This window comes from Manihot esculenta, chromosome 14 (genome assembly GCF_001659605.2).
Source record: "Manihot esculenta cultivar AM560-2 chromosome 14, M.esculenta_v8, whole genome shotgun sequence".
Taxonomy (NCBI): domain Eukaryota; kingdom Viridiplantae; phylum Streptophyta; class Magnoliopsida; order Malpighiales; family Euphorbiaceae; genus Manihot; species Manihot esculenta.
Window position 1 is genome coordinate 12,918,409 of NC_035174.2, and position 27,327 is coordinate 12,945,735.

Consider the following 27,327-nt stretch of genomic DNA (forward strand, 5'->3'; position numbering starts at 1 on the left):
TAAAAAAAAGAAAAAAAGTTGGAATTGTGATAGGTACAAGACAAGGACATATACCTAGAATTAATGTTTTTGTTTTGAATTTTGCTTACTTTGCTTTAATAAAACCTTCTCTTCTCTGCTTATCTTCTTCAATTCATTTCTCTCCAACTCCTTTAAATCATTTTCCTCTCTTTAATAATCATCCACCTTTTTTTTATTTTATATTTTATTCTTTTTTATTTCATCATCTCAATTTGGACATCATTATCAAATTTTACTTCCCTTCTATTTCTCAAATTCTCTTATTAATTTAAAATATTTCTTTCGAATTAAAATAAATATTTAATTCCTCAAATGTTTAAAAAATTTATTAAAAAAAACATTATACAAGAATATTGTGTTAAATTAAAATTAATCAATAAAAATAAATTATTTCCTTAAAAAATATTTTTAAATATAAATTATTTTATGAAAACTAAATTTATTGTTATAAGATAATTTTTAATTTAATCATACTGCACGTGGGTTTATTAATTATAGATAGTAATTTAGTGATTAAAAATAAACTGAGCATTAAATGTTAATTGGACCAATTCCACCCTTATCAAATGAAGAAGAATTAAAATCTTCAATAAATAATATATAGGGAATAATATCCCCTACTCAATCAGCCAATCAAGCCTTAAGGATTTGTAGGAAGATTATACTTGAAAATTCCTATCAATAGTTGGCAGACCATGAAATTAATTTAATTAATAAACTTTGGGTAAATTAAATTATAAAATAATTTTAAGAGATATGATACAATGAATATGGGTTTTGAACAACTAAGATTGCAATCAAAATGTATTCAATTAGATCTCTTAATCTAATTATGTTTAAAAGCTTTTTTTTTCCTGTACTAACTAATAATAGCAACAAAAACAAAAATTTGGAATAAATAATAAATTACAAATAAAAATAATTAATAGTATTAACACTATTGTTATTAAAAATAAATACTCTAAATTTAATCTGATAATAAATATATCTGGATAAATTTGAGAAGTTTAGATTCTATTTTCTTAATTTCTGATTTTCATTTAAATAAAATATTAAAAATAAATTTATTAATAAAAAATTATACTAAAATATTAATTAATAATATTAAAAAAATTTTACTAACAACACCATTTAAAATTTATTAATAAAAATTATCACTAAAATATTCATTGACAATATAAAAAAATTTTACTAAAACCGCAACAACATCATTTAAAATTACTAAATAATATGGCTCAATACTCGTTTAAATATATTGTATGACGGTAATTTTCTAATGGTTCAAATAATAATATGGTGATAATTAGAAAATTTGAAATCTGATGTCTTTTAATGTTCACAAAAATATCAAATTTCAAGAAGATTCACTTTTTTTTAATTTATTTTTATGGATAAGCTTTGTTACAAAGCAATCACCAGAATTTGTATTATTATGGAATTTTATTTCTCTTATATATTTAAATATTTACTAATTTGAATGTTGAAGTAATAATAAGATATAAAAAAGAGTAAAAATAATTGAAAAATATAAAAAATAAAAAGATCAATAAAAAAATAGAAAAAGAGAAAAATGGAATGAAACATAATAAAAATATAAAATAAGGAAAAAATGAAATGAGAAAACGGCATAAAATGATGGAGGAGAAATAGTTTTTCTAATATATATGCGATTGTGAATTATTAGAGCACAATTGCAAAATTCATTACTAAACGAAAATCGGCGGGAATTTTCATTCGAAATAATAAATAAATAAATAAATAATTTTCATTTTCATTTATTTTTTTATAAAAAAGAATATTTTCCTACAATCTATAATGTCTAAAATATTTTTAATAAAATGATGTCATAATCCGTTTCTAATACTGAAATAGACTTCCGAGTCTGATTATATTTTTTTGAAAGTGAAAATCGATTTTTTCCTTCACAATTTTCAGATTCAACATTGGGAAGGAAATCGGAAATTTAGAAATTAACTTCATATTCTTGGTTTATTTTATGAAAAATATTTTTTATAAAAATAATTAATATTGTATTTCTTAATTTAAAAATATATTTTAAAGTTAAATATAAATGTTAAAGATTTTTTCAAGGCCTTATAATTTCTGAACAGATTAGAAATAGACTCCATCTATTTCTAAATTTAAAAATCGATTAAAACGAAAATAAATATATTTCTCATCAAAATTAGCAAAAGAATTTTGTTAATTTCTAAATTTAGCGTCAATTTTGTCCAGCTGAAATCAACAACAGAATGTTATTCATTTATAAATTTTGTTGCTTTTCAAATTTTAATTTATTGCTAAACTTAACATATAAATTTAATTTTTATTCCATTGGGACTCCATTCCAAATTAGAAGTTGACGTAGATCGTAACTAATTTTTATTGCTTTTTTAATAACTTCGATTTATTTAAAAATAAATAAATAAATTTCTATAAATCTATATATGAATTTAATTTATTTTAAAATAAAAATATTTTTAAATTAAAAAATAAATTATTATATTTTAAATAAAAATATTATAAAAAATAATTAAATTATATTTTTATAAAAATTTTAATCTATTTTTTAAAATTGAGTGATTAATTAATATATTTCTAAATGGTATTTTTTTTTTTTAATGGTTGGTCTCGGATCCTCGCATCATGGGTACAGCTCTGTGTTGAAAATGATAAATATCACTTGTTTTGCTGTCATTAGGCTATTGATTACAACTAATTAAGACGCGTTTTATTTAATCTCCTGTCATTAGTGATTACACTGTCCAAGGGTATTCTTGACATTTCAGCTTGCCCCGTCATTGGTTTTGGCCGACCACTCGACACTTAGCAATTCAAACTTATGTCATATTGCATTCGCCAGTCCACGCGAATATGGTTGCGTACACTTCACTTACCCCATTCACATTCTTATTTTAACTCTCATTTTTTAAATTTTTTTTAAAAATTTTTAATAATTTATTTCCTCAATTGCATAATTTATTTATATTACAAATTAGTTTTTTTAAATATATTAAAGTTATACATAGATTCTGTATATTGCATAAAAATAATTTTATTTGTGACAAGTAAAATGATAACCACACATAAATTATCGTCAATTTAAATAATTTATACATATTATATATAAAATAATATCTAATTTTAAATTATACTTTTAAGTATTTATTTATTTTTAAATATATTTTACAATAACTATAATCAAATAATATATAATAACTATATAAAAATTCCTACTATTTTAAAAAAATCTACTAATTAATTATTTCATTCATTAATTTAGCTTTTAAATATTATAAAAAAATTAAAATATTTTAAATATGGAATTATTAATTTTACAAAATTAAGAGAACCAGTATTAAATTTTTCAAAATTATATGGATTAAATAATAAATTAGTTAATAGCTAGAATTAATGAATGAATTAATGAGTAAAATTTTAAAAATCTTATAGATATTTTAACCTTTTTTTTTTAGATAGAAAGACTAAATAATAATTTTTTTATAATATAGAAATTATATAGTAAAATTCTCTTTTAATAAATAAAAATAATTATAATTTTCTGTTAGTACAAATTTTTAAGAAAATTAATTCGTGTATAATTTAATGTAAATATATATATATATATAATTATGTAAGGTCATAATCTATTTATAATTTTAATAATTTGTAGAAAATTATAGTTTAATTTAATTATCCTTTTCTATGTAAATATATAAATAAATTTACGTGTGTGTATTATAATTAAGTTCTCCATCAATAAATAAATTATTTTACATTTAATAAAAATAGACTTTATATTGATATTATATTTAAATAATTGTATATTTTAAGGAGTTAATAAATATTTTTTACATAACTATATTAATTAGGAACACAGTTGTTTAAATATGAAAATAATTAAATATAAAATTTAAATAAAAAATTATTATATTAATAATGTAGAATTTAAGTAGCGTATTTTAAAAAAAAATATATTTTATATAAACCAATAGGCTAATGATAATAGTTTAAAAAAAGAGAAGAAAATAAAATAAAATTTTAGATACCAGATTTAATCTTAATATAGTTTATCTCTATTTTCTCTGATCTCTCTGTACTGAACTGAATTTCATCTTGCTCTCTATAGATTTCTCTATCCCTCTAGCTAAGGGAAGCCGTTTTAGCAAACTCTCTTTTTTGTGTTTTCATATTGGGTTGTAGAACATTGTGTTTCAAGAAGAGAACATACATGCCTTTTAGCTTTACATGTGTTGAACAGTTGCCTTATCTGATAGCTATGATCTATAACGGTTGTTATGCTGCAGCTTCTCTAGTATGGCTCTTAGGATGAAGAAAGCTAAAGCCAGTGACATCTTATTAGATAAAAAGTCGCAGAAGGTGCAAGAGACGCTGAAAAAAACTGTCATCTCCACCTTCTATGTTTGCTTTTATATGTGGTTTTCTCATTTGGAATTTTTTTTTTTTTTTTTTTTTGGTGTTTAGTATCCTTTGTTCTAAGGTCTGGTTTCTATCAATAATGGTGGTATCCTTGATGCGACACTACAAACAAAATTCATAGTGAAACGGTAAAAACTGATGTCGAGTTATTTTAGTTGGGTCAGGTTTGACCTATCTCTTTGAGTGTAAATTTTACTTTAATTTTTAATTTTAATATAATTAACAAATTAATTTTTATATTTTAAAATTAAATATTTAAATTTTTCTATAATCAATCCATTTAAATTAAAAGCTCTTCATCATAATTTTATTAAGTAATATCTTAAATTCTTGCTAAGCAAAACATTTCATTTTGAATAAATTACACTTTAATCTTTCAATTTTATAATAATAAATCAGTTATTATATTTTTAAAATTCAACATTTAATCCATTAGTATTTAATCCGTCAAAAATCATAATTTTTTCATTTATTATATATATTAATTCAATTTAGAGGATAGTTAAACTTTTAAAAATATAATTTTATTCTTAAAATATTTTTTTTAAATATTTATAAACTATTTAAAACTATTTGATACCACTTTTAAATTATAAATTTTTTTTTATAAATTAATAAAAAAAAGTTATTTAAAAAAATTTTGAAATTATTAGGACTAAAATATTTTAATAAAAAAAATTAAAGGATAAAAATATTAAAAATTAGTTTAATATGATAATTTGAAAAAAAATTAAATGAAAAATGAAAAATGAAAAATGAAAAATGAAAATGTTTAAATTTAATAGAATAAAGAAAATGGATTGAAATCTTAATTTTTTAATATTTTTAATTAAATGAAAAAATAATAAAATACTTTTAACAGTAAAAAATTGATGAAAGGGTTAAAATTTGAATGATTTGATTATAAAAGAACTTAAAGTGATGAATTTTAAAAATTTAGAAATTAATTTATTAATAATAATAATTTAAAAATTAAAATGTAATTTATTTATTTATTTTTTTTAAGATTTGGGCTCTCCTGTTTCTATATTTTATAAGGGTTTTTGTTGGACTGTATTTGGGCTTGCCTGTATTTTCAGCATTATCAATTAATCACCTTTCATCTCTTTGGAAAAGAAAAAAAAAAAGAGAGAGTGAGTGGAGGTTACGCGCCAATATTGACTATGGAGAGAGAGAAGATATCCTGCTAACCAGTAACCCTAGTATCCCAGCGGAAAGAGAAAGAGACACACACACAAAACAAACCAAACCAAATTATTATTATTATCATTATAATTATTATTATTAGCTTAGCTATTTAAGTATTTAACAATCTCAACCCAAATGCCTTTGCTTCTCTTACCCCCATAGAAGAGAAACCCAAATATCTTCTCTCTTTTTTCTCTCCCTCTTACACTGATTTTCTCGGAAAAGAGATGCAACCCTGTAGCAGAGAAATGCAAGGAATAAATTCTCTCCTAAACCCATCTTCTCAAATCCCTCTTCAAGACCTTCAAAATCAACAGATCCAAACTCCTCATTTCGATCCTTCTTCCTCTTCCAACGATGATTTTCTTGAACAAATGCTTTCTACTTTGCCTTCCTGTTCCTGGACTGACCTCAAGTCTCCTTGGGATCTTAACCCCACTACTAATCTCAATATCCCCATTAATAATTCCTCTGCTAACCCCCCCGGTGATTTATCCGATGAAACGCCGCCTTCTATTCCTGAGAATGTTGCCTTCCATAACTTTGATGAGTCTGCGATTTTGGCCTCCAAGCTCAGACAGCATCAGATCAGTGGAGGTCCCTCACCTGCAGCTGCTGCTGCTGCTGCTGCTAAGCTCATGCTTCAGCAACAGTTTATGATGGCCACCAGAGGAGGTGCGATGCCTCAGAACGACGTCGTTGATGGGTCGTCTTTCAAGTCTCCTACTCAGGTGAGCGTTGTCTCTTTTCCCCAATCAATAGTGGTAGTTATTTATTTATTTTTTTGACTAATCGGAAGCTTCTCAGGGAGGAGATGGTTCAGTTCAGGCGCTCTATAGTAATGGGTTTGGTGCTGGATCTATGCATGGAACTGGGCAGGCATCGAACCACTCTCAGCAGCATTTCCACCATCCTCAGGCGCAGAACTTTAGTACCCCTGGAGGTGCTGCAGCGATGAACCAATCTCAGGCAAGCGGGTCAACCGGTGGTGCACCGGCGCAGCCTAAACAGAGGGTGAGGGCTAGGAGGGGTCAAGCCACTGACCCACATAGCATAGCTGAAAGGGTAAGCTTCTAACTCCAAAATTTGATTGGTAATTGTTGCTTAACTGGTTCGGCTTTTAAGCATAAGCTAGAGTTGTAGGTTTTCTTTAATTAAAATCTCTTTCCTTCCTTTGTACTTTGTTTCCCTGTTTGTTTGTTTGTTTGTTCTCTCTCGCGTTTTCCGGGCAGCCAAACAGACCAGTGGGTTCCATTTTGATTCCTTTATTAATTTCTTCTTTTTTTTTTTTTGTTCCTTTGGACAGTTACGCAGGGAGAGAATTGCAGAGAGAATGAAAGCGCTTCAGGAACTGGTTCCCAATGCCAATAAGGTAACCAATTTTTTTTTTATAAATTTTATTATTTACTTTTTTTAATATTTAGAAATTCTCAGCTCCTGTCAATGCAATTATCGAAAACTTCAAGGGTTATTTTGGGGAGAGAATTATCTATCTATCTCTTTAATTTTTATATATTAGCCTAGTTAAAGTAACCAGTTACATTCCGTGGTGGAATACGTGTCCGTGTAATATTGGTTGGGAAAGATACGTTTCCATAGTAGAATGCACGGTGGTTTCTTTTATTGGATAAACAATCGGGTGTAGTTAGTGATTCCCAGTTCCGTGCGTACTTGAAAAATGGAGCTGTGAAAACTAAGTTGGGTCGAGTGAGATCCGTACTGTCATTAGGTCCGCAATCGCTGCCGAACAAATCGGGATTTATAAACAAAATAACTTCATTGTAATTATTATTCGGTTTGGGTTAAAAATTAATTTAAATTATTTAACTTTTTTAACAATTTTATATTATTAAGAGTGTATTATAATTAAATGTAAATAATAAGATTCTATAATGAATTGTAATTAAAGAGTGTTTGTCGAATGACAGACGGACAAGGCTTCAATGCTAGATGAGATCATCGACTATGTCAAATTCCTCCAGCTTCAAGTGAAGGTTCTCTTTCCGTTTCTCTCTCATTTTTCTACAACTTTTTAAATAATAATTATAATACTGAAAAAAATTGAAAATTTCAGGTGCTGAGTATGAGCAGGTTGGGCGGTGCAGCGGCGGTGGCTCCACTCGTTGCTGATATGTCCTCGGAGGTAATCAAATATTCTTACATAATTTCAATTAGACTAAAATTTGATGAGATCGGAAAAAAAAACATGTGAAACATTCCATAAAAAGCAAAAAAAAAAAAGAAAAGCAAAGAAAGCAGAGAAAGACTATCCACTCCAGCACTCCTCTCCTCTCCGAAATCATAGTGCACCCAAAAAATCATCTTCCCAATCACCACAAAACGACAAACTAAAAGCAGCACGCGTGCCCACTTTCCCAGATTCCTCTCGCTTACAATCATATTCAACGATGACGATGATGTTTTTTTTTCTTTTTCTTTTTTCTGTCCTTGCGCAGGGAGGAGGACGCGGAGGTGGTGACTGTATTCAGGCCACTGCTAATGGTGGGTCCCTTCCTCGCACCTCTACTAACGCTTCCCAAACTCCGTCTTCCAACGACAATACCTTAACGGTAACCGAACACCAAGTCGCTAAACTCATGGAAGAAGATATGGGTTCCGCCATGCAATATTTACAAGGCAAAGGTCTCTGCCTCATGCCTATTTCCCTCGCTACCGCCATTTCAACCGCTACCTCCCACTCCCGGAATCCCGTCCTCAACGCCAACAACTCCAATCACCACCACAATTTGCTCCAATCCAACGGTGAAGGACCCTCTTCGCCTAGCATGTCAGTGTTGACTGTCCAGTCAGCCACTATGGGTAACGGTGGTGGTGACGCTTCTGTCAAAGATGCTGCCTCCGTTTCAAAGCCGTGATAACGACGTTGGCTGACTCACTGACTTTTTGGATGTTCCTTTACTTTTTTAAAATCCTCATCAAGTAAATAAGAAGAAAAAGAAGAAGAAAGAGATAGAGAAGGTGACGTGTAGGATTCAACGGCGGTTTCAAAGTCTACGAAAATACGGGTCATTAAATATATCTAGTAGTCTTTAACACGACGCCGTATTGTTGTTGACTTTGGCTGAAAGCTTTAGCTAACAACTTCCAGCAACACCACTACCAGTACCAACAAGAAGACAACAAACAAACCAACAAGATCCACAAAATCTCCATGACAAGGATAATAACTTCTTTTTTTTTTTTAATTTAATTATTTTTTTTGAAATTTTATTTCATTAGTATTTTGCTTTGGTAATTTGAATTTAGTGTCTGTCGTGTTCTCTGTGGTGATGTTTAGCAGTATTATTAGAATTTGATTAGCTTTAATAATTACGGAATTATTATTGTGAATAATTTTTTAATGGGTTTTGTTTCAGCTTTATTCGATACTTTTTTGTTTAAATTAATCCAAAGAAGAAAAAAAAAATTAATAATAAAAAACAAGGCAACAAGTGGATTATATTTCAAGTCAACGGCCTCTCGCTTTTTTCGCATGTGATTAATTTAATACGCAATTTGTTTTATTAAAACGGTCCAGTTTATGGCATTTTATTGAAATTTTTAAATTTCACAAATTTAATTTTCATATTTATCTATTTTAAAATATTAAAATTTCTAACGAAAGAGGAGAATATTATCTCTCTGTTATATAACTCGATCATTATATTTTTTTTAAAAATTTTTAAACTAATTTTATTTTGAAATTACAGAATTAGATTAAAATATTTAATTTACACACATCTAGTTAAAATGATTCTTTTTTTAATTGTTTTTTACATCGTGAATATTAAAATAGGTCAAATTACATCTAATTATAATTTTATTTTCAAAATTTCTAGCTATCCTCTTCAAATTCCAATGTTAATTATATCAAACATTATTTTGGGTCAAAAAGTACAAAATATTTTTCTTTTTCTGATTATTTTGGTTGTTTTTCATTAAAATAATTAATTTTTATAAAATTTAAAAATAATAAATTGATCATAAAAAAATAAAGATGCCGATCAGCTTTTTATCTAATAATAATAAAAATAAATTCGATGTTCTGCGCTTTGAAAAAGTAAATTTACACTTGATTTTTTGGTGATTACTATTCAAAACGATCATAAAATTTAGAAGTTCTAATCGTTGATTTTTGTAAAATTTAAATATTAAATATTAATTATAAAAAGATATAAAGATATTAATTATACTTTTTATATAAAAGTCTAAGAGATAAGAGGATGTATTTATTAACAATAAAAATAATATTATTTTCATTTCATAATTTTTATAGATATTAATAAATATGTTTTTTAATTATATTTATTTAAATAAATTAAATTTTATTAAATATTAAGTATTATTTTGAGAGATTTATTAAAAATAAAATAAAATTAAATGGGTCAATTTTTATATTATTATAATTTAAAAACAATTGAAATAATTAAAAAAAATAAAAATTATGAAATGAAATAGAGTAATAATAATAATAAAAATTGTTAGGTAAAGAAACACAAGCGGAGAAAAGCATACGAAATTCCAAACAGGGAGGGAAGAAGTGGGCTGCGACTAAGAGATCATTTGGAAAGCTGACGTTTGGCAATGCCTACCTTCTTTTTATCTCTCTTCCATAACTATGCTCAGCATTGCTTATTGACTCACAATTCTGGGATTTCGACATCATCTTTCATTTCAATTTCATTTTATGATTTCATCAATTTTATTTAAAATTTTATAAAAATTTCAATTTATAAATACACATAAAAATTAAATATTATAAAAAATTTAAAATACTTTTAATAAAAATCAATTAATAAATTTTCTTATATTACATAAATTAAATAATAAAATATTTAACGTTAAAATTAATAAAATTAATTTTAAAATTTTAAAAATATTATAATATATATCTCAAAACTAAAAATTTAATTAATAAATTTCCACGTATTATATAAATTAAGTAAATTTTTATTCGATATAAATATATTTGTACACGTAAATTCAATTAGATAACATATTGAATATGAGATTAGGTAGAATATTGAATGCCAAGTCTAGTAGATTGAATAGTTAAATTTGTGTTATGCTAGAATTCAATTTAAATATTAATTTTAAAATTAAGCTAAAATTATACCTAATTTAAATTTTTTGAGCCTAAATTCAATTTAGACTTTTGGATTAAAAATGAAAATACAGTTTTTTTTAATAAATATATTAAATTACCTTTAAATAAATAAGACTAATGTGGGACTGAACATATTATATAATTAAAAAATAAATAAATATATTATATGATATATTGTGAATTAACAATTTCTTTTACAACCCAAATAATACCCTAGTTTCAGAGTCATACCAAAACTAAATAAGAAAGTAATTTTATATTTATATTTTTTAATAATTTTTTAAATATATGATATATAAATAATTTATAAATCCTTATTCTCTTTTATTTACCCAGTTTTGTTTAATAACTTTAGTTGTAAAAATACTAATTCACTTATGAGTATATTTATAAAAATTAAATCATTAATTACATGTAGACCCCATAATTAAAGAAACACAAACCAAGTTTATTTTACTGTTTTAATTCAGTTCCGGCTCTTCACTAAAAATTAAAGTGAAACCATTCATTCAAGCATTCAAGCCAAATTAGGAATTAATTCTATACTCATATTTTTTTATAATTTTTTAATTTAAAATTTTAATAAATTTTTAAAAATTTAAAAACTGACTTGTTAATAATAATAATACCTAAAAAAGGGCAAAATTAGATTTTCTCACACTCATACTTTATTTACTTTTAACGAAAAAAAAAATGAAAAGAATAATTTTTTGACGAAGAAAAAAGATAAAAATGTTTTAATAGATTTCTAAAAATATACGGAATAACTTGTTAATAATAAAAATATTCAAGAATTAAATAATAAATATTTTAATATATTATTATATATAATAAAAAATTAATTTTTTTAATAATTTTAAATTACTGCCGTAAAATTTTAAATCTTTTACCATTTCTACTATAATATTATTGCCTACACTCTAAAATGTCAACTCAAAATCGGTTTGATTCTAGTTTTAAACAGACTCAAAATCAAAACCGCAAACCCCTAGTTAAAAAATACCATAACAGGATGCTGAAAGAGAGAAAGTGAGATCCAAAGCCTCTGGCTGACCTGACTGACACAATGAATCGAAACTGAAATATAGATGAATATGAAAACAGAGTTTCAGCAGATCTTACAAATATCAGATTTATTTGCTAAGGCCAACATAAAGGCACATGGGAGTATCAACATACTTGTATCCCACTACTTATTGTCAATGCAACACCTACCCCTCTGTTTAATTATTATTAAAAATCTTTAAACAATAGTTTTCCCCATACATTTGCAAATATAAGTCAGTCAAAGCAATTTTTTTCTGAAAATAATTAATTAAAGCATGCTGTTGAGTTCAGACTACAGAGACAGTTTGCAAACCACTTAAACTACATTATCAGAGAGAATTAGAATAACAACTTAATCTCATCTTGCATTCTTTTAAGTATTTTGTGATAAATCTTGCATTAAAATCTACCCTTTTACTCATACTTTCCTTTAAACTGTTTATTGATTTTTTTTTATTTCATAACTGCTTCAAATACAATGAAGCTCAAGAAAGAAGATAAATACCATCCACTCAATAAAAAATTGATGCAACTATTACCTGCCAGTGGTGCATGCTAGACTTCAAGCCAACACTATGAATGATGACATTTTCTTTTCTCACTAGTCCACACGTGTTGATGCAAAAAAAGAATTCTGTAAGATTTTGTGGATGCTATTGCTTCTTACTCTTATCACCATTCAGGCCAAGGAGTCTCCCAGATACAATCTGCAAAGCATGAGTAAACCAGCTAAACAGATTTATATACCACCCAACATCTGAATTATTTTCTAAATCTGAACCCATAATAAATCCGTTCATATACTATCTAAACTCGTCCACATCACGGATATAGGATTCAGTTGGACTGAATACTCAAAAGTACCTGATTTGTTGCCAGCCTCATAATGATATGCATTCTGATTTCATTCCATAATTCATCACATTTGAAACTTCCTGCTCCACGTCATGCTCAAGGCATTGCTCATATGGCATGACCATCCTCAATAAATGCTCAAAGTTTTAACAATACTCGGTAGAAATCTAAACTCAAACCAGTTCCTCAAACAAAAGTTTTCACTGCCCATAACAGGCAACATGTTGCAGAGTTCTAGTTTGTTTTATTTATAACAATTTCATTAACAAAAAGTATTTCGACCAATTTTTAAATGCTTACATGGTTGGTGGCCATAATGCTTCGGAATTTCATTTCATTACTCTCTATCACTAGCTTGTAACATAGCAGAAACACAGATTCCAAGTCAACATTGTGTACAGGTTACTGTCTACTTATTTCAGCCATCTTAGTTCAATAAATTTTCCTGGGCAAGCTTTGAACAAGAATTTCAGCTACAGACATGAGCTTTGCAGAAGCAACATACACTAATTCTCCAATACTACAAGATGCAACATGCCATTTGCTTGACTGATTAGTAGGGTTCTATAATTATTTTCTGCTGCAAATTAAGCATGCTTTATCTATTAAAATGTAGATAATTTTAAAATAGAAAAAAGAGCAAGTTGAATAAGCATATAATTAGCCACAGGATTTTTTATTCAATGCCATTATTGTATATCCTTTTGTTAACTCATTAGATGAAGCCCTAGTTATTCATTTGACTAATTGGTTCCCCCAACTGCATCATTTGGAGACATTTATAAATAGTCTTCATCATTGCCAATTTCCAAAAATGTAGTAAGCTTTCTCTAAGGATTCAAAAATAATGACCAAATATGCGAAAAGTTAGGAACCCAGAGACTTTGAGTGAATAATCAAACTGCAAGATAATAAGATCTGTGCATGAAATAGGTAATTATAATGGTTACCTAAACCTTTCATAGTATTTGACCAAAGGTTTATCATCCAATGGCAACAAACATGACAAATATTTCTGGTTCCTTGATTCCAAAATTTCCTCTGCAAAGCATCCATTTTATTGAAGAACCTGATAAAGAAATATCATCTTAATCGTCAAATATTTAATCTGGCAAACAAGAAAAACGATCTCATGAAAAGAGGCCAACAATTTAGTACAACTCAACAAGTTTTGACACCAACAGGCAACAATTTTCATTACTCCCCCAGATCACTTGAAAAGGCCTGGATTTGGAAGTTGGAAGGAGAATATGTAACTGAAACAATTCAACAACCTCTCCATCACTAAGCTAGATATTATCAGCTTATTCCACACTAGCAAATTTCACCTTAACACCCCACCCCCACCACTCTGAAAAAAAAGGGGGGAAAAATATTCTAAAACACCCTGTTATTCTTGAGGGGGAAGATATAAGGGATCAATCTTTTTTGTCTACATCAACATTACCACTGATATTGACTGAAAAAAATTGTTTAATGGGGTCTAAAATCACAACCACAAAGTGACACAAAAGAAAAATCGAATGCTAAAAGCATATTAAGGTAATATTTTGATTTTACATGACCAGGGAGTAGGGGGACAACATCATTGATTATGCAAGTGCTCAGAAAAATTAACATATAGCCATCAGAGATTAATGGTTACAACTGAGAAGCTGAAACCGCAAGTATCAGAACTTTCCCCTTGTGTGTTTCAATTACCTCCATTTGTAAAATTAGGCATCAAGTGAAATGGAAAATATGGAAAAAAAATATATATACTAACTGAGCATTCAAGCAAAAACAACATCCTTAAGTACTAATTTTATCCTACTTCCATAGTTCAGTAGGCAGCATCACTTGCAGGTCCAAATACACCTTGATATAGCACACTCCTCAATTACTGGGCGAGCAGAGCATCTGATTGACGACAAGTTGACTACTGAAACAGCAAGAGTTTCTCTGCTTGGGATCATCCGTTTAGATAGCTTGTCCAATTGGACAGACTCAGACTCACCAACGGCTTGCCTGGAAGCCCTATTTGAAGGATTCAACATCAACAAGCTAAGTACGCAATCATTACAACTCAGGACTCATTCAATAGCCATCATACATCTTTCAAAAGACACTTTACTGAACAGCTGCCATTAGACCATCAACCTCAACACTTGATTTTACTGCAGGTTCTTTAAGCCTGTAATCCACGGCAACAACACACCCACTTGTAATTTAGTTTCTAATGCTAGCGACAGACTCAGTATCATTACAGCAAGCATTCAAGTTTGTTCTATCATTCCTTAGTCTTAATTGACAACTTAACCATTATGGTAACTTTCATCTGTCTAAAGGGGAATGAGCTTTAAAACCGTTAATGTAATTTGTTCATCTACTTCCAATTTGCAAGCTTGCTGCACATAATCACTTGATGGTATCAAAACAGCATGAAAAAAAAAAAAAAAAGAACGCAACAATCAGCCTCAAAAATCAGAAATCAATGTCAAAGTTTATCATACATCCAGCTTTAAAACTTCAACAGACTATTGTATAGTCAAGCTCAATCGCAAGTAAAACAAAATATTATCACTGTACAAAGTCCAAATTCATCAACTACAGAGAGAACAACACTTCAAAGACAACCCAGATAACCAAAAACCTTAAAAAAGAAAGGTTAATTTTAACTGTTGGTGGGCTTGAATGCATAAGGCTGTGGAAGCGACAATGAGCCTGGCCTGGAGTCTTTGTCATCCAATAGCCTCTCCACCCTCTTGTTCTTGCAGTACAACCGATCAAAATGCTTCACCTACAGTTCAAAATCAAAGCGGAATTTGAAAAAAAAAAAAATCAAAGAACCAATAATACAACAGCAAAAAAATCAATTAAAATGAGATTGCCTCGTGTCAGTTTACCCAAGAAGCTCGACAATTCTTCTCAAATTCCGCTCTCCAGCTTTTACATTCCAATGGGTAGAGAAGTCCCACCGACCCAATTTCCGTTGGTTTCTTGCCGGATTCCTTCTCCAGGCAGGCGTAAAAAGCATCACGAGCCTGATGAAATAGATAAATTTTGCAAGATTAGATCCCCATTCAGAACGCTATAAAGAGCTAAAGATAAAAGAGCCAAAAAGAAAGAGTACTTTATAGCAAGCTTCTCTGGATTTAGAGAGGACATCGGCGTCCACGGCCATGGCTCTGGAGCTCCAGCTAGTAGCTAGCCAGAGTCTCGTCTCTACTGCTCGATTTCTTCTTCTAAGCTCAGTTTCTCTTCCGGAGAAAAATATATGAATTGGGCTACGTAGGGCCCATTTGCGTGATTAAGCCCACCATTGTCTGGGCCCGGAATCATGATGGGCCGAACTAAATTCTAAGTTCAAATTGAAAACTACCAATAAAATGTTTTTATAAATAATACAATTTATACATGCAGTTATGAAAATATCATTTTTAAAAATAATTTAATTTTTTCTTTTAAAAAAATATTTTTTTATTAATTTTTTAAATATTTTAAAGATAAAAAAAATTAAAAAAATATTTGGGCTTAAACTTTTGTTTCTTTTATGAAAAATATTTTTTAAAAAATATATTTTTTATATTAAAATATCTAAAAATATTGATAATAAAAAATATTTTCTTAATAAAAATTTTAAGTTAATTTTTAAAAAATAAGTCATTTTATAGAATTTCAACATTTTATCAACCCACTATATAAATTTATTAATATCTTTATTTTTTAAAATTATAATTAAATATACAAATTAAGTTATTTTCTTGAACAAAATATTTTTTACATAAAAAATAAATTATATATATATTAAAAATAAATAACGTCTAAATTAAATCGAAATAAATTTAAAAAAATCAAATGAAACAAATTAAATGAACTTTGTTTTTGCATACCCATTGAATTGACTCAATAAATTATTAACGTGGTTCGTTTAAAATTTAAATAAATTAATTAATATTAACGTTGTCAAGAATAATGGATTTTTAAGGTGCATATTTGATATATTTATATTTATTAATAGTTTTAATTTTTAACTGTATTTTTTATATTTTTTAATATTTAAGATATATAAAAAATTTAGTTAATAAAAAATATTTTTTAAATAAAAAAATAAGTAATTTAAAAATAATAAGCTATTTTTTACCCTTTAAAATTTTTATTAAGAATTAAGACTTATATATAAATTTGTTAATATTTTTTATTTTTTAAATTAAAATTAAATAATAAAAAATAAGTTATTTTGTTAAAAAATATTTTTTATGAAAATCATTTTTCATAAAATATTTTATAAAAAATATAAGCTATTTTTACAAATAAATGAAGGTTTAATTTTAATTATTTAGGCTTCATTTGCTAATTTTTAAGAAAACATTTCTTAAAAAATTAATTAATAAAAAATATTTTTTTAATGAAAAATTAAGCCATTTTAAGAAATATTATTTCTTCTTTAAAAAATATATATATATAGATTTTTATTAAAAACATTTTATATAAATTTATTAATAAATTTTATTTTTTAAATTAAATTTAAATAATAAAAAATAAAATATCTTGTTGAAAAATATTTTTTAAATACAAGTTATTTTTGAACGCCTTAATTATTATTTTCAAATATCTATTATTGTAGGGACTTTGCAAATAAAACATATTATTTATATTTTAAATTTTTATAAATATAAATAAATATTATAATCAGGAAATAAAAAATAAAACATATTATACAAATATATGTCTTAATAGGATTCAAAGTTGAGAACTTCCTAACTTGTGGATGAATTATATTTAGGAGTGTTTAATCAAATTTAAATTCAAATTATGTTTATCCATTATAAATTAGTTAGTTTTATAACTAAATTTACTTCATTCATATATTTTTTTTATTAGTTAATTACTTCAATCAAATTATTCATATATAAATTAGATGAAATATTTAAATTAATTCGATATAACTATTTAATAAATTTATTAGTATAAATGTTATAGAAAATATATGAAAGTAAAATTGAGAGATTTCAAATCTTATATTTTTTTCTGTATTCTTCACTCTTTTCAGTATAATATATTTATCTTTAGACTTTATAATAAAAATTATCCGAGTCTTTTTTTTTTCTTAGGGCTTAGTTTATTCTAACTTATGCTCTTTCTGTAATTCATTTCTTTTTCTTGAGCTAGATATACTTTTTAACATTGATTTAAAAAAACAAAAAAAAGAGTTGGATAGACTTTTATTCTCCATCCATTTTGCACAAAATAATTTATATTGAAAAAATATTTTTAACAAAATAATTTATTTTATATTGCCTAATTTTAATTTTAAAAACGAAATATATTAATAAATTCATATATAAATTTTAATAAGAATTTTAAAATATAAAAAATGATTTTTTACTTTTAAAATAAAAAATTATTTTCTTTAAAATAATTTAGTTTTATTAAAAAATATTTTTTATTAACTAAAATTTTTAAATATTTTAAATATTAAAAAATATAAATAATATTTTCCGTAAAACTGATTTGATGGTAACCGTATTAGGCCCATGCCTACAATGAGTGCAACTTCATTTATTTTCTTTCTTTTTTTTTTTTAAATTCCAATAAGATTATTTAATGTCCATAAGACTGTACCTAAGCAATTGGGCACATGATGAACAGTGGGCCCCTTGGCTAAATCTGGCATCATTCTTGTGGGCCCATTCATAAAGCATCCTTCTGTACTCTTGGACATAGAGGCCCGATATGCCGCTCGGGTCGATTTCAAATTCCTTGTTTTTTTTTTTTTTGAAATACAAATTCCTTGTTTGAATAGACAAATTTTATTTATTATTTTTTATAATAAAATAATTTATTAAATTATTTTTTATTCTTAACTGATATTAAAATTAATATATACATTTAAAATTCAATAATTTAGTTTATATATTTTGATTCTACTAAACTAAAAAAATTCTCCTCTCGATATTTGAAAATAATTTATTTATTTTTAATTTAATTAAATTAAAATATAAAAATAAACAGATATAAATAGTAATTTCAATATTAATCTAACAATAAATAAATAATATATTCTTAAAAATATTTTAATACTTTCTCATATATTAACGAAAAATTGAATGGAAGGAGATTTAGTTTAGTGAATAAAAAACGTGGATTAAATATTTTTGAAAATAATTCTAATTAAGTATGTGTATTTTACTCAACGCCTAAATAAATTAATTCAATTTTTTAATTAATTAAATTTTTATAAGGTCAAATAATTTTAAACTTAATATGATATTCATAATAAAATATTATTTTTATAATATTAACTATTAGATAAATTTCTAATTAACATAAAAATCAAAAAAATTATATAGAAATAGTAATTTTTTTAAAAATTATATTAAAAATAATATTTATTATTAAATAATAATATTATATTAAATCAAAACTTATTTAACCCTTAAAAAATAAAAAAATAAAATAAATATATTCACACCCTTGCGTAAAAATATAGAAATTTAATTATTTTCAAATTATAATGGGATAGTTTGATTGGAGCAATCAAATCATTATGGTTTTGTAAATTATTAATCAATAATAATAATAATAATAATTACTGTTAATGAATATGCATTGGGCATTTGTCCATTTCCGTGACCCACCAACCCTAATTTATGCTTGAAGTTAAAATTGATTATCATGATAACACATGTGATTATTCCTTACATAATTAAATATTCCCTTCCTAAATCTAAATACCTTCACCAGATATATGCATAGGATTTGTTTGTATATCAATTATTAATATTAATTTATTTATTGATTATTTTTTATAATTGTAATCATTTATGCAATGAAATATTCATCATTTACAGCTACTACCTATACTTAATAATAATGTTTTTGAGCTATCTTTTTAGAGGTTAGAGACGAAAGCGGTAGAGAGTGAGACAGTGGTAGTACGAGCTTCACTCTGATGAACGGCGTTGCTTCACCTTGGTGATCTCCTGTTCATAGTTTTTTATTCTTGTATAGTTTTTTGGAATTTGAATGTGCTATATGAGGTGAGATTTACAGATCTGGGTTTGTTTATTTTTGTTGGGTGTCTTTTCCATATTGGTGGCTTAAAAATTAATTTAATTTAATTTTTCAATTTATAATTTTTTAATGTATAATTTATCAATATAATTAATATCTTACATTATAAATATTTTAATTTAATATTTATATTTCATCTATTAATTATTGAATAATTAAACAAAATTTTAAATTTCATTTATTAATTTTATTTCATTTTGCGCAAGACTCTTATGATTAATGTTAGCGGAGAACAAATGCAATATTTTCTAATTTAACATAAAGAGATGAATTTTATTCCAATTATATAAATAATTTCATACAGTTCTTAATATATTCAATTTATCATCATCATTTATTATTAATAACTAAGTAACATGTAAAATAAATTAAAATATAAAAGTTTTTATATAAGATTATTTATTGATTTCAAATTAAATGATCATTTACACAACCATCACTTGAGTAATCTATAGACACAAGTTATTTTTCATATGAATTTTTTAAGCGAATAAATTCAGTGCATTTATTTATAAAATAAATACCTACATATTAGTTCTAGATATATTATATATTTCAAATTATGAAATCAGTTGCTTACTAAAAAATAAATAATATAATAAATTTTAATAATTTTAATCATTATTCAATAATGATAAGAATAACGATTATAAACATTTAGAAATATTACTTAAATATAATAAAAATATCACAATTATAATATATTTTCATAAATTTTATTTTTATTTAAAATTCAATTAAATTAACACTAAAAATAAATAATAATTTTTATATAATAAATTTAAATATTTAAAAATATAAAAAATAACTATGGCCAACAAATTAACTATAAGGTATATTACTAATATTTATTGTTTGAGATTAGCCTGTAAAGTTTTTAGATGTTTACTATCATTTGTAATTTTATTATGGACTCCTTGCTCTTAAAAATCATAACATGTCGCTCTTATTAAGAAGACAATTTTACCTAAAATTATTGTCGAAGGAACTGTGCCACGGTTATTGAGAGTTGTAAAAGATTTATAACTCTCTTGAGCATTCAGAATATAATTGATGATTCAAAAGGAGCTTGCCAAGTCATTTGTCTATTTCTCTTGGGTAAATGGAAATATATAATCAAACTGCTCATCTTTTAACTAGAAAGTTGAACTTTGTATTAGATGTAATCCTTCCTTGCTCTTGAACTTTGTTTTATACTCCTTTCCATCTGAATGTCTATCTATGAATTATGCCTAATAGGAAAAAAAAAGAGAGATTATTCTATAAAAAAATTGAAGAAGTATTCTGAAATCCACCTAAGCTGGCATAGTTTTGGCAAATTGGAGACTGACAAGAATTCACAAGAAGACAGTGACCACAACTTGCTTATCATTAAAACAGATGGGACCTTTACCTTATACAGCTTTATGAATGCACTGACACTACACAATTATTCAATTTCTGCCCAATCACACATTTTCTCTGCCTAATTTCAACCTACACATTACCCTACCCCTCCCTGCGCCTCTTCCATTGTTAAACGAATGAAACTAAGACTTGTTTTGGACGGGTAATTCTAACTACAAAATTTGAAGTTTTGAGAAAATATAAAAATTATTTCTATTTAATTATTTTTTTTTATTTTTTGAAAAATTAAAAATATTTAAAAAAAATATGTACTCTAATATGGTTAAATTATATTTTAAAAATCACTTATAAAAGAAATAATATATTTAAACTAAATAAAAACTAAAAAGGTGTAAATTTATTAATTAGTACTAAATGGGTGAATTTAATAAAAAAGTTATCTACCTCAACAGACAATTAATACCTGTAAAATTAGTGTTACTGTAAACACCTAAATTTTTTTTAAATAAAATTGTTATTTAAGTTTTATAATATATATAAACTAATTAGTTATTTTTTTAATTTAAAAAATATATTAAAATATTTTTAAAATTTTAAAAAATTTATTAATTAACCACTATTAATTTTAATAATTCTCTATAAAATAATTAATTATTAAATTTTTTATAAAATTAAAAATTAATTATTAAATTTTTTAAATTACATAAATTAAATAATAAACGAATGAATGAAATGATTAATTAATAAATTTTTTTATAATTTTATAAATATTTTAATATAATTTTTTAAAATTAAATAATAAATTTTTCAATTTTTTAAATTCTTTGGCTTAAAATTTCTATTAACCCGTTTAGCATAAAATTTTTTAATTTAAACGAAATTAAAATTATGCATGTTTTAATAAAAAAAAATTCATTTTATTTTATAAAATCAATTATAACTAAAAGTATTAGTGAATATTAAAATAAATTTTATAAAACTTACTTTACAATACTTTTTAAATATGAAAATTTTATATCTCAATTATTAATTTTATTAAGGATTTTATATTTATTAATTAAAAACTTAACAATTACTATCGATTAATTAAAATAGATTATTTATTTTATGCTATTTATATTGACATATATAAATCTCCTATATTATAAAATTTACGAAGTTATTTTACATTTATTAATATATCTATAGTATACATTCGTTAATTATTACAACTTTTTTTTAAAAAGATTTTACTCATAGTATAAAATTAAACCAAGTATAATTATATATATTCATTTCAATTTAGCAATAAAATTAAGTTTTATTGGAAACTAAATCAAATTTCATAGAATTTTAATTCATATAATTAAACTAAAAGATGTAAATCTCAAACGACAATCACATTAATAACAAAAACAAGAACAAGATCAAGAATAACAATTACCAACAACATCCAAATCCAATCACATAACCATCTTCAATTTCCCTCCCACCTCCATATCTCACTTCTCATCTCAGGCAATCGTAGAAGTGCCGGCGGGAGACGTCCACACTAGGTCCTTGAGTGCCGGTCTCAGCTCTTTGCTACAGAATTGTTTATACTCTAGTGTGTCACCGTTATCCTTCTTTACCTCCACCACCAAAAACGACGGCGTTACTGCGAATATCTCTGCTGCTATGCCCAATTTCCCTTTCCTTCCACTCTCCTGTCCTTGCATCCTCACTTTTGTTTCGCTCTTCTTCACGCTGAATTTCCCTGCCTTGGCCACCTCCTCTAGTCTTGAAATCACGCTGCTCGCCGGCCTTGTTGTGGCGAACCTCAGCTCCTCCTCCTCGTCCCTCTTCTTCTCTTCGAAGAGTGGCGATAAATCAAACCCTTCTGATAAAGATATTATGTGAAATGCATTAAGCGTTTCCGGTTGCTTTGATTTGCCTCCGTTGTTGCCATCTTCTTCTCCGTTGAAGGCATCAAATTCCATTTCCTCTTTAGTTCTTACTGTTTTGGGTACTGATTTTTTGAACCACGAGGAATCCATTATCTTGCTTATTGTAATTCGACTGCTTGGATTTGGATCGAGAAGCTTTGTGATTAGTCTGCGAGCTTCAGGGGAGAACCACGGTGGACATTTGAAGTCACCTCTGTAGATTTTTCTATACATAGCAACGATATTATCATCCTGAAATGGCAAGAATCCAGCGAGAAGAACATATAGAATAACACCACAGGACCAGAGATCTGCTTTAGCTCCGTCGTACCCTTTCTTCCCGATAACCTCCGGTGCAACATACGCTGGTGTGCCGCAGGTAGTGTGTAACAAACCATCTTGCTTCAAGTGATCAGTGAAAGCACTGAGCCCGAAATCAGTAACCTTCAAGTTGCCATCTTCATCGAGAAGAAGATTTTCCGGCTTCAAATCACGGTGGTAAACACCGCGACTATGACAAAAACCGATGGCTGATATCAACTGCTGGAAGTAAACTCTAGCAACGTCCTCCCTCAACCGACCCTTAGCAATCTTAGCAAACAACTCACCGCCTCGAACAAGTTCCATGGAGAAATAGATCTTAGATTTACTCGCCATGACCTCGTGAAGCTCGACGATATTCGGATGCTCCACCATCTTCATAACAGAGATTTCCCTCTTGATTTGCTCCATCATACCGACCTTTATGACCTTGTCTTTGCCGACCACCTTCATCGCCACGCTCTTTCCCGTCTGCAAATTCCGAGCGTGGTATACCTTAGCGAAGGTGCCATGTCCGAGCATCCGGCCGAGCTCGTATCTCCCATGGAGCACAGTCGGGTGACCATCTCTGCTCCTTTCTGCCATCTCCACAGAGAGAATCGCTACAGAGATGAGATTTTATTCTAGTATATACAAACGAGAAAATGAGATGTGGAGGTGCGAGTAACGGAAAAAAAAATCTGAGAAAGAAAAAAATTAAAAACGAGCGAGATTGTGCGGTTTTCTTGATTGAGAAAGGATCACCCGTCCTCGACGTGTTTCCGGTGGCAATTTCTGCCGCCGATCCACCGTTTGGCACGGCCACACAGTTCACTCTTTGTCAGCAAAGCACCTATCATCTTTCCGCATTCCCCACAGGAGAATCTCTCCCCAAAAAAGAGAAATCGGAAATTTAGTGATTAATCCCACAAACAATCCCTAACCCAAACACAGGCAGAAAAATGACAACTTCTTCAGGCCTGCCCCATGGCGGCAATTTATAGAGCAGCAAGGTGGCTGGTATAATTACCTTTCTGTCCCTAACATGATTTCCCGATTCATGATCTGACGGCTACAAAACCCGAACAATGAGAAACACGATCTGACGGCTATAAAACCTTGTTCATGCCACAATCAGTAACATGATCTGACGGCAATTCATGGTTGGCACTTGGCACCATCCTACGGCTGTAGGTCATCAATTTGGACACGCGCGAGGCTTCTATTGGGATTTGATGAGTAGGTAATTACAGTTGTATCCTTCAATAGGGTTTTTTTGGCATATGCGAAATTTGTTTGGTTGTGTGTGTAGGGTCTAGGGGGGAAGGGAAGGGAAGGTTTAGGGCGTTAAGCAACTGTTTGGTCTGGCGAAAATTAAGAATTTAAAAAGGAAATAAAAATAATGTATCTTATTTTATATAAAATTTTAAAAAATAGACTGAAAATAATATCCTGTTAAAAAAAGAGTAATTTTTTTTCTATTTAAAGAAAAATAAACAAAAACTATAATATTTTTACAAGTATTTCCTTATTTTACTTTTAGCACCGTTTATAATATTTTTAAATATTATAAATATAAAAAAATTATGAAATGAATCAATCTTTAATATTTAAAATTTAATTTTGCATCGTTATTTTCTTTCCTCTAACAAAGTTTCCAAATATAAGGCTTAGTGATAAGCTACAACATAGAGCGTGACAGTAGAGTAAAAATAGTACGACGGGATATTTGGGAATTGGACGTCAAACCTACGTAGAAGGTGGACCCTACTATTACAATGAAGAGGCGAGGTTCAGTGATAATGAAGCTAAATCCAATCAAGACTGAAAGGCTCACATTCTCACATCACATGTGGTTCATCCCACCTAAAACTTACTGGTCCTCCAACGTCAATTTATAAAATTAATTAATAAATAAATTTATAAATAATTTTTCATGAAGAAAATTCTTTTTCTCTCACTAGTTTGAGTTTTCTCCTTCTCTCTAGAATCTCTTAAAAATTATATAGAATTAAATAAAAATAAAAATAAAAATAAAAATATAAAAATAGAATTATATTAAATTGAATTTATTTAAATGTTGAGTTTTAATTTTAATTTTTTTCAAAAATTATATTAAAATTAAACTGAAATTATATTAAAATTATATTAAATTAAAATTGTATTGAAAAATTAATTTATAAATATATATTTTTTAAATAATTTATAGTAATACTCTAATTCTCATATACCATTTTAATAATATATTTTATCTATTATATAATTTTAATAAAATTACATATATATAATTATAATATTATTTAATTATTAAATATTTTTTATTATTTTATTTAATCAATTTAATTAATTATTATAAATTTATGTTATTTAAATAAATTATATATATATATATAATATACACTAATTGAATTATATATATATATAATATACGGTAATTAAATTATATTATTAGAATTATAGTATCAGAATATAAATTATTAAAATAATTATATATATGTATATGCATTTATAATTGTTATTATTATTTTTATATATAATAATAATATAAAATTATTATATTTTTTAATCACTAATTAATTATTAAATATTTATAATAGTGTAATTTAACTAATTTTATTAGTTAATTAAAGTTCGTATCATCTAAGTAGATTATGTATATATATTATTTCAATATTAATATAATTATATTAATAAAATATAAATTATTAAAATAATTATATATAAATATATATATATATATATAAATATTATATATTTTATTCACTAGTTAATTATTAAAAGTTTATAAGAATATAATTTAATTAATTTAATTATTTAATTATATATTATCTCTATATTAATAAAATTTATACTAATAAAATATAAATTATTAAAATCAATTATATATATTAATAAAATATAATTTGATAAAATTAAAAATAAATTAAATTAAAATAATTGTGATTAGTTAAAAATATAATATTTAATTATATTATATAATTTTAAATATTACAGAATTTTAGATAAAATAACATAATTTTATTATAAAAAATAAATAAAACTAAATAAATTTATAACATATTATAAAAATAATAAAATTTTATTTAATTATAATTTATTTCGAAACATTGCAACATGAAATTTTATTGAAAGTTTTCTTTTACTTTTTTTTTTTAAGAGTTTAAAAATTATAATAAAAAGATTATATTATGAATGGTTATTCAATTACTTAAAAATATTATATGTATTATGAATATTTATATTATTTTAAAGTTTTTTTTAACCGGATATTATTTTAAAGTTTAAATATAAAATTTATTAATGTAAATAAATAATATTACTATTATATTAAAAATATTTAATTATTTTATTTAAATTTAAATTTTATTTTAAAAATTAAAATTTATACATGGAAATTGAAATCGAAAAAAGAATTAATATTAAAATCGAATCAAACTAAAATGAAAATATATAGAATCATATCAAAATCGTACCAAAATTTAATTTTAATTCTGATTAAAAAATTTTAAGAAATCAAATTTTAATTTTTTATCATTCTTATTTAGTTTTCACTTTATGAAGAGTTTTAAATCCCCAATAGTGCATGAAGTTTTAAGTTTTACTTTTATTTGGATTTTAAGGAAGCTTGCATGTTGCTATTACTCTCTTTGCAGTAGGGATTTTTTTCCGCCTGCAGCGAGCGATTGAGGAGGTGATTGAATGGGTTGTCTTGGCAGGATTTCTCACTTGATTAGTTGCCTGGGAAACTGTTAGCTATGCCACTAATCAGCCCAACTAAAGACTATTGGCTATACTTTTACATGATTATATTACAAGGTAAAACATTAATGAATAATCATTATTATTATTATTATTATTGGGTTGGTATACTCATTTATAAAATAGAAGGTATTTGAGATTTTATAGCAAATCGTAATGTCGTATGGGCTAAAACTAAAAGACAACTAAAAAGGTTGGAATGCTAGTCCATGTTGCTCTACAAGACAATTGTATTTATTTTATTATTATTAATAATAATTACAGCTTTAAAGATTCTTTTTACTCACACATATACAAAATTGA

The 27,327-nt window shown here is 26.0% G+C and overlaps 3 protein-coding genes across 7 annotated transcripts; 1 reads left to right on the plus strand and 2 right to left on the minus strand.

The window, feature by feature from the left end:
- The first annotated feature begins 5,775 nt into the window (after nucleotides 1–5,775).
- Nucleotides 5,776–9,011, plus strand: LOC110599874 (bHLH transcription factor RHL1). 2 transcript variants are annotated; one of them, XM_021736467.2, is made up of 6 exons: nucleotides 5,776–6,380; nucleotides 6,460–6,714; nucleotides 6,956–7,021; nucleotides 7,578–7,643; nucleotides 7,724–7,792; nucleotides 8,106–9,011. In XM_021736467.2, exons 1-6 carry the CDS (start codon nucleotides 5,877–5,879, stop codon nucleotides 8,523–8,525), a joined length of 1,380 nt encoding a protein of 459 aa, XP_021592159.1. In that variant the 5' UTR covers nucleotides 5,776–5,876; the 3' UTR covers nucleotides 8,526–9,011. The 2 variants fall into 2 exon arrangements, with proteins under 2 accessions (XP_021592159.1, XP_021592158.1); XM_021736466.2 differs by having other exon boundaries at nucleotides 5,777–6,380; nucleotides 6,457–6,714.
- A 2,606-nt stretch (nucleotides 9,012–11,617) lies between these two features.
- On the minus strand, nucleotides 11,618–15,892 carry LOC110630952 (cytochrome c oxidase assembly factor 6). 4 transcript variants are annotated; one of them, XR_006348371.1, is made up of 5 exons: nucleotides 15,771–15,860; nucleotides 15,544–15,681; nucleotides 15,317–15,437; nucleotides 12,668–13,727; nucleotides 11,618–12,510 (listed from the first exon to the last, which is right to left on the minus strand). XR_006348371.1 is itself a non-coding variant. In XM_021778613.2 (4 exons), exons 1-4 carry the CDS (start codon nucleotides 15,819–15,821, stop codon nucleotides 13,642–13,644), a joined length of 396 nt encoding a protein of 131 aa, XP_021634305.2. In that variant the 5' UTR covers nucleotides 15,822–15,892; the 3' UTR covers nucleotides 11,624–13,641. The 4 variants fall into 4 exon arrangements, 3 of the variants coding, with proteins under 3 accessions (XP_021634305.2, XP_043805938.1, XP_043805939.1); XM_021778613.2 differs by having other exon boundaries at nucleotides 11,624–13,727; nucleotides 15,771–15,892; XM_043950003.1 differs by lacking the exons at nucleotides 11,618–12,510; nucleotides 12,668–13,727 and adding an exon at nucleotides 14,249–14,674 and having other exon boundaries at nucleotides 15,771–15,858.
- A 6,529-nt stretch (nucleotides 15,893–22,421) lies between these two features.
- On the minus strand, nucleotides 22,422–24,236 carry LOC110599829 (CBL-interacting serine/threonine-protein kinase 6). Its single transcript, XM_021736408.2, has one exon. It carries the CDS (start codon nucleotides 23,869–23,871, stop codon nucleotides 22,555–22,557), a length of 1,317 nt encoding a protein of 438 aa, XP_021592100.1. The 5' UTR covers nucleotides 23,872–24,236; the 3' UTR covers nucleotides 22,422–22,554.
- Nucleotides 24,237–27,327: the final 3,091 nt, after the last annotated feature.